Source organism: Maylandia zebra, linkage group LG20 (assembly GCF_041146795.1).
Source record: "Maylandia zebra isolate NMK-2024a linkage group LG20, Mzebra_GT3a, whole genome shotgun sequence".
NCBI lineage: Eukaryota > Metazoa > Chordata > Actinopteri > Cichliformes > Cichlidae > Maylandia > Maylandia zebra.
The window spans coordinates 31,002,584-31,010,881 of NC_135186.1; the positions used below are offsets into that span (position 1 = coordinate 31,002,584).

General features: G+C 38.8%; 1 protein-coding gene across 3 annotated transcripts; it reads left to right on the top strand.

Annotated features, from left to right (window-relative positions):
• The first annotated feature begins 534 nt into the window (after positions 1–534).
• Positions 535–7,866, top strand: LOC101468226 (PHD and RING finger domain-containing protein 1). 3 transcript variants are annotated; one of them, XM_004560358.3, is made up of 7 exons: positions 535–1,065; positions 1,513–1,596; positions 1,672–1,805; positions 1,933–2,024; positions 3,370–3,569; positions 6,750–6,840; positions 6,941–7,866. In XM_004560358.3, the coding sequence occupies exons 1-7, from the start codon at positions 898–900 to the stop codon at positions 6,982–6,984; spliced, it is 813 nt and encodes a 270-aa protein (XP_004560415.1). In that variant the 5' UTR covers positions 535–897; the 3' UTR covers positions 6,985–7,866. The 3 variants fall into 3 exon arrangements, with proteins under 3 accessions (XP_004560415.1, XP_004560416.1, XP_004560414.1); XM_004560359.5 differs by lacking the exons at positions 6,750–6,840; positions 6,941–7,866 and adding an exon at positions 6,335–6,726; XM_004560357.3 differs by lacking the exons at positions 6,750–6,840; positions 6,941–7,866 and adding an exon at positions 3,694–6,325.
• The last annotated feature ends 432 nt before the right edge of the window (positions 7,867–8,298 follow it).

Below are 8,298 nucleotides of genomic sequence, written 5' to 3' on the forward strand. Positions count from 1 at the left end.
TCCTTAAGTCCAGACTCAAAACTCACTTGTTCAAAATAGCTTATCCCACATAACCTCCCCACACTGCTATTTTAAATTTGTTTTATGTCTTATGCTTTTATGATTGTGTAAACTGCTTGTTTTTATGTTGCTTTTATTATTCTGCTGTGTACATTGTCCTTGAGTGTTCTGAAAAGCACTTTCGAATAAAGTGTATTATTATTATTATTATTATTATTATTATTATTATTATTATTATTATTGTTGTTGTTGTTGTTGTTGTTTTATTATTATCATTATTATTATTATTACTCTTATAGGCGGGATTGAGCATGCTGTATGTTTCTGCAGGGTCAGCTGAATCAGTAGGGATTCAGAATATAACACAATATTTTCTACTAATGTTTCAAACTTCAGAGGGGCATTCACTGATCATTCCGGTTTTTTCAATTACTATTTTTTTTATTTTGTAAAAGTTGGTTTCTAAGATAACTATCTCTTTACTACAGGAAGTGAAAGAGACCAAGCGCGATTAACCGCTCTTATTCTGAAAGAAAAGGACCGGATGTTTTCACGGGTAGCGGGGAACATGAAAATAGTTCAGTAGTAAAGAAGCTACAGATTTAATTTTACGGGCTAAATATAATTGATGTCCTGTCACACAAGTTAAGTAAAGAACGAATCACTTAATAATGAGGCTACACATATTTTGATATATATTTATATTAACGCGGCAGCAGGAAATGATAGTAGCGGCTAATGCTAGCTGACCTGCTGTTGTGGTCGATCAGTGACTCTTTGTAAGAAACCACTGAAATGGAGTTTGGTTATAACTGTTCCGTTTTAACGGTGTGTAAGCAGTAAGGTATTGCGGACATCAGTCATATTGATAGTAAAGGTTTCAACTGATACAAACAGATGGATAGATCCCCTGTGTTGAATACAGCTGGTGCAGAAAGCGAAGATTTGATGTGTGATTCAGTGAAATGCTACATTTGCCTGAATCCCTTTGAGAAGCAGACTGTGGGCTCTCTGGAGAACTGCCAGCACGTCTTTTGCCTTGAATGTATTCTCCAGTGGTCCCAGGTAAACTCCCCTCACCTTTCACAGATACTTTAAAGTCGTAAATGTTGTTTAACATTCTTTAAGAGCCATACCAGCTCATTTGATGGAAAATAGGAAAGTTCGCTTGGGTAAAAGGGTGCATGCACAGCATAAAAACAATATAAACAAAAAGGCTTCTTCTGACACAGACTGAACATAATGTTAATGCGGTTAATCATTTTAACAATTTAAAGGTGAGAATTTTAGATTTGATTTATTTTTTTTATTGATAAAATAATTTTTGCAAATTGTTGTAAATGAAGTTCTATGCTGTTGGCCAAATATAAGTAATGTAATGTGTTGAGAATTGTGTTTTTTCCACTGTTTTCACTTTTTCCAAAGTGATAGTGAGTAGTTACAAACATATGTGAATGAAATTTTAAGACACTGCTGTGTTCACAGATTTCTTTTCTTTCTATTGATTTTCAGACAGCTAACACTTGCCCAGTGGATCGCATCAGTTTTACCTTAATCTACCAGAGACGGAGCCCTGGAGACGACGTTCAAAAAAAGGTTTGATGGAGGTGGCATATGGAAATCCAGCATTATATATGTGAACAGTGGGCTGAGGTATTTGTGCTTCCCCAGATCAAAGTGAGCGTACGAAAAAATGAAGATGGTGGTGATGAAGAGGAGGGGAGCAGTGCTGCGGTTATCTGTGAGGAATGTGGTCGTGGAGACCGGAGGCACCGGCTTCTGGTGTGCATACTCTGTGATTCAGGGTATGATTTCACATGTTTTGATTTGTCGTGATTCCACCCTGTGATGCTTTTTGAATAGCGCCACTCATGTTTTGCATGTGTCCCAGCTGGTGCTCATATGTACAGAACTACATTTTTTTCTTTCCAGTTATCATATGCACTGCTTGAGACCAACGTTAAACACGAGACCTGAAGGTGACTGGGTTTGTCCCGAGTGTGCAGTGACTGCTCATGTTACAGGTAAAAGTGTGTAGTTAAAGGTTCACGGCTAGAATAATGAGCCATTAAAAATGTTATGTTCCTTATATGCACTTACATGACATTTTACTAAGTTTAAACCAATAACTAGGCCTGTGCGATGTGATGAAATATATCGACTAACAATATTAAAACACTTATCTTTTCACTCTGTCGTTTATTTTGTGCTCAAAATAAAACTCAAATGTCAGAGCAGGCTTTTCCCAGCGGCACGCCATTTAATAAAGACTCAGGAAGATAACGAGATAGCGGCCATTACAACATATATTTATAAATGTATGTGTTGCGTTCCCCTAAAAAGGTCCAGGGGATGAAGGAGAGAGGCAGAATGGTTAAATTAAAGAGGTTTTTTAATGCTTCTATTAATAACTGAATTAAAAGAGATGGTCAAGCTGCTATCACCATTTAAAGAAACAAACCAAAACTCAGGTGTTGGTCAGTAAACTGAAAAGTAAGTAAAAAAGGATTAGTCACCAAACACGCACAGCTCACTAGCTGCAACCCAACATGGGTTTCTGACACTAGAGCTCACCTTTCTCTGGCTTTAAGTACTTCTAATTGCTGATGGGAGTCAGCTGTACAAAAAAAGTGGCACCTGAGGCAGGAGAGATGGCGGGACACACCCACACAAGGGCAATCTCTGTTGGAGGCCCTGCTAGGGCCATAAAAATATGGTTTTGTGCATTGGTCATGTCGCACAGCCCTATCAATAGCAAACAAAATCAGCAACAGAAGAGAAGAGCAGCAAAGGTCAGTGTCAGTAATAAGAAATGTTCGTTTTTCCTCTCAAGAGGGCAAAAATGTACATCAGTACATTATGTTTATGATCCTGTTAATATCAATAGCTGTCAGTTTGAAATCAGATCTGGACCGGTACTCTCAGGAAGCACCAGTCACCAGGAGAAAATTACCCAGCTTGCTTGTTGCTGGAGGTTTAAGCTGTTGATAAGTGAAATTAATCCCAAAAATGTATACGGTGCTGCACCAAAAACCCCTTGCAATTGCTTTGGCCATTAGCAGATTGCATACACACAACTGAACTGTGGCTAAACGATGTATCATTCCTGCCAAAAAAAACAGCGACCAGTCATACACAGAAACAGCAGGTAAGACACCTGTTGTAAGTACAATGTAAAGCACCAAAAACTCAGGCATTATCACATGATGGCATTATCACATGGGTGTACTTACTTTATTTAAGTATAAATAAAGTATATAAATACTTTATTTATATAACACTTTTCTTAACAAAGTTAAAGTGTTTCAGCATTCAGTGTTTCCTTTTTTTTAAAAGCACATTTATTTCTGTGAACTTGTTGCTGTACAGAAAGCTCCCTGACAGAGGAGGAGATCAGTGATGGAGAACTTACAGATCTCCTGGCTGAAGTGGAAGAAATTCCCTCTACCAGCAGTCGTCTTCGGCCCTCCTCCACAAATCGGCCCAGCAGCTCCACCGAACGGCGACGCAGCGCAAGAATCCAGAACAGAGGCGGCAGCAGGCCAAGCTATGGACCACAAACCTCCTGGGTGGGTTCAGTATTACGCAGACTGCTTCTATTCAAAGAACTGTTGTTGTTATTGATGAATTGGGAAAAACACAATTTTTCTTTGAGGTCAAACGTTTCTCACAATTTTTCATTTTTTGCTGCAGCACTCTCTTTGCAGCCAGTTTTACCCAGCAACCTCCAGCAACCATTCACCAGCTAATCAGGGAATGCATATTTTCCCTGGCAACAGGAGGAACCGGTTGCCAAGGGTCACCAACTGGTTCCTAGACCTGTGTGATTGAGGCTTAATGCAAATTACAAGCTAAATTGTAAATATCGTGTATTGCAAAGATAAGAATCCTTTTTCTAAAAAAGTAAAGACATAGGCATCTTTTAAAGTGAGCTGAATATATTTCGTTTCCATTGTCCACTAGAGTTTGGCTTCCAGCACAAAGGAAGCACATTTTCTGTCACTATTACAGTGAAGAGAACGACATTCATCCTATAAACACTGAGGAAAAGATTCAGATAATTGAAGTCTTCATTAGGACTATTGTCTCACAAACAGTTCATCACAATTATTTAATAACAGTGCACTTTAAATAAGGACATATCTGAAGCATGTGACCCTTAAAACAGGATGTACTGATGCACACAAATCTAGCACCTAGACCCTGTTTAATGTGATGTTTTAGTTTTTCTTTGTGTGTTTGTGGATGGTTTGTTGTAAAGTTGAAGGACTCCAAAATAAAAGTAAGAGCAAAGGACACTTACTTAACTTAAGTTACCAGGTGTTAGACACTCAGGAAGAGAAGACCTCGATCGTGGTTTCTCTGATGTTAACAATCGTGCAGTGCATACTTGTTACTGTATGAGCAGCGCAGCGGTGTTTAACCACACTTTCTACTCTGCTCACTGTTTTTTTTCCTGAAGATATGCCACTAATGTTGGTGCATGAAGATGTTTCCACCTGTCAAGCATCTGCACACACGTCTATAGTAGGCCTGTTGGTGAAGAACAGGGCAGCTGCTGCTGGTCCTATCTAAACAAAAAAAAAAGTTTAGAGTAAGAAACTGTCATTCTTTTCCTTATTTTGTTCCTTTAAAAAACATTTTTAAATATAGATATTGTTGGAATACTGGATACTCATTTACAATAGTATGTACGAATATGCCTTATATCCCAAAAGTTCAAGCTTCAGAGTCCTGCAAATTGCTTTTTCTGCAATGCAAAAAAACCAAAACAAATTAAGAAACCGAACAACAGGTCGTCATTTGAAGCACGAGTCAATGCAAGATTATGCATTCTAAAAGGAGAAGGGGGAAAACTTCTGCATATTTAAATGGAAAGATGTGCTTTTGTGGAGATGTATAGAATATGTTAACTGTTTCAGGGTATGGAGATGCAGATTCAGAATTTGTACTGACAATTTGTTTTGAAAAAACAAAACGAAATTACTTTGGCAGCCCCTGACTTGCAAAAGAAAATAAAAAAATGTGCAAGAGTTTAGCAGTGCAGTTCACAACTGTACGTGCAGTTTAATGTTTTCCTTTGTTTTTGCTTGCTGCCAGCTTACAGTAGAAAGGCGCTGTATAAGCCATTTACCATTTACGTCTTTCTCACATCATTGTTTCACAGTTTGCAGTGTAGTTGTTCAGTGATGTGATGCTATGGTACAGTTTCCTTGTAGGTTTAGTAGACCCAGAAGTATATGCATCAGTGGATATCTGTGTGATGAATTGCAACTCTTTTGGGCTGAGGCCTTGAACCTTTTTATAGAAATAATCACAAATTTGCACGTATCTATAAAAGTCCTGCTTGCCTTACCCTCTGACTGGAAACCTTTGATCACATCCTCCCATGCACCTGCTGATGTTCTTGCTGCCCTCCTTGGTAATTCCCAGCCTCATGTTATATGCTACAGTACTTCTAAATACTGCCAATTAATTTTTATTGCTGATGCACTTACTCAGTTTTAGAAAAACTGAGACCTGGTATTGGTGTAGGATTTAGTCTCTGCAATATCAACAAGCAAAAAGTAATATAAAAAAACCAAGAAAAAAGTAGATGTAGTCATTGCAGCGACATAATTCAGTATGAATTCAACAAATAAAGGCTGAAAACAGGATTCCAGCAATCAGACATGGAGAACAAGCTCATTGTCGTCGTCTGTGGGCAGGCTGAGGACTATGATTCAACTTTGAATGGGCTTAGAGGAGAGTAAATATGTCAGCTATCGGGCGCACTTTTCCTCCTCTCACTAACTTTTGCGTGACACTATTTGTGGGTTTTCCCAAAAGTAACTAGTAAGTAGGTTCCCCAAGTCAAGCTAGTTAAGTCAGCTGAGCCCCAGAAGCTCTGGCTTCAGGCTGCTCTACATGTTCTGAAAAAGCCCCTGTCACCCTGCTGTCAAAACCTTCTGTTGACAGCCAATCACAAGAAATCTGGCTTAAAGAGAGGTTGGCCTTAAAGGGGGAGGAGCTGAAACCGCTTTTTTAGACAAAGGATGAACTGAAGCTCAGGACATCATAAATAAGTTTGTGCACTGTGATCCTTGAACTCAAGTAGAGGAAAAACATGTGGAGCTGAAATTGAGCTTAAATGTTTCCATATCTTTTTTGTCACATATCTTAAAACCATAAAACAAACTGAAAACAATACAAAATACCAAAGATTATTCTGCTTGGGTAACTCGATCGCCCTCGGCAGCGAGTCCACGATTCGACTCCCAGCTGGCCTGACTGTTTACTGCGTGGGATTGCCTCCATTTTTTCTCTACATTTTTATTTTGTCTCTTCTTCTCAGCTGCGCCGCTTTGGCATCTTCACAGCAGATCATCTGCATGTCTGCTGTCACTACATCCATGAAGCTTCTTCGTGATCTTCCCCTTCATCTCTTTCCTGGCTGCTCCATAGTCAACATCCTTTGTCCAGTATATCCACTATCCCTCTTTTGCACATTTTCATATGCAAAAATAAAAATAAAATATTAAAAAGAATTAATGTGCTATAAAACATTTCATGGTGCATGACTTCAATTAAGACATTGTTTTAAACATTCATGCATCAGAGAGGAGGATGTCAGACTGTGCTGTTTTTTTCAAAGATGGATTTGGCAAAAAAAAAAAAAAATGCATTCATGTAATTATAAGTTGCCACATCATAAATTAATCTTCCCATGAAGCTGTTCTTGAACTCTGTAAATGTTTCTTATTTTTCAGCATGTACCAAAATATCTGCTGAGGGCATCAAAGCCTCCAGTCCCAACTGATAAAGCTCATAATCAGAGTGAAAGCAGCCATACTTCAGTCAGTAAGTAAACAACTGTCAGTGCTGTGGTGCTGAGATGCTGAGATGCGAAGACTCACATTTTCACATTTGCTTGTATAACGCATGTGAATGTATGTTTCAGAGATAAAGAGAAGAAAGAAGGGGAGGAGGAAACGTGCAGCCTAAACTCTGCATTGCTGACAAGTGAAAGAAGAAAAGTCGCTCCGTCTCACCTGATCAGAATCAGCTTTTAGTACAGTAATGAGGTCGTGTAAAATTCATACTATGAATACTGTATTTGTGACCCCTCGTAATTTTCCAAGTACAAGAAATAACCACATGAATGCTTCAAGACCATATCCGCTTTATACCCTCTCTAAGTGTCACAATTTAATGTTCAAATCTGTATAATTTATCTCTAGCTCTACGACAAACTCTGAGTAGCTGGATCATGGGATATGTCATAGTTTAAATAGCAAAACTGCACCAGTCTATGATCTAGAGCAGGGGTGGGCAATTCATTTTCCCAAATTGCCACGTAGAAAACTCGGATTTTTGTGGAGGGTTGCACCAATGAGCTGAAATCAATTCTGCTCAATATTAATTTCATCTTTTTATAAACTGCTACAAGTAAAGAGTAGATGTTACAGTTAGGTCCTAATTGTGCTCCCTTGAAGAAATGAATTGATACCTCACATGTGAAGAAACAAAAACAAGCACTAGAATCCTGTTTGAAGCTATTATCTTCTTCAGTCATGGGTTACCACAAATGCAGCTTAACGCTGTGAAATGAAGAAAGAGCCTCAGTCGTAACATTACATCGATCAGACAGCTTTAGGTCCTGAAGACGTTTCTCAAAATCTAGAAGAGTCTGGATCCAGAGTGTGGATATCGCCATTAAAGACCCAGGTGCTACAAGTGACCACAAGGTGGCAGCATTGTATTTGCTGAGATACAGTTCAAGCGCAAGAGGCTACAGTTTTGGTACAGCCCAGGCGGTTCAACTTTCAGGGAAGCTGTTTTCTATACAGTTTTTTAAAACCACCAAACTTTCAATAAATGTTTTTCATTATCTGTTGTTTTTTGGTTTTGTTTTTCAACATTATTGAAAACGTATTTTTCCATTTGGAAATTTACCAAATCTCCAAAAAGTTGATTCTGTTCATCTGGACGTCGCGTTTTGTGGGAGAAACGTTTCGTCACTCATCCAAGTGACTTCTTCAGTCTCAGCTGACTGCAGGTTTCCCCAAATCTTATAAACAGTACATTTGCATAATGACTGAAACCAGCCCACTGAAGGAGCAATGGGCTGGGGGGTCAGTTCCTTAATCTTAATTATGCAAATTCTCACTGGTTATAAGATTTGGCGAAACCTGCAGTCAGCTGAGACTGAAGAAGTCACTTGGATGAGTGACGAAACGTTTCTCCCACAAAACGCTACGTCCAGATGAACAGAATCAACTTTTTGGAGATTTACTTTCCTGGATGATTGAGAATGCA

What these genes read in the sequence shown, in the direction of transcription:
- LOC101468226 (XM_004560357.3), top strand. Translation starts at nt 898, where the DNA reads ATGGATAGATCCCCTGTGTTGAATACAGCTGGTGCAGAAAGCGAAGAT. An exon ending in GTATTCTCCAGTGGTCCCAG is followed by an intron (nt 1,066 to 1,512) that starts GTAAACTCCCCT and finishes ATTGATTTTCAG; the next exon opens with ACAGCTAACACTTGCCCAGT. An exon ending in TGCATACTCTGTGATTCAGG is followed by an intron (nt 1,806 to 1,932) that starts GTATGATTTCAC and finishes TTTTCTTTCCAG; the next exon opens with TTATCATATGCACTGCTTGA.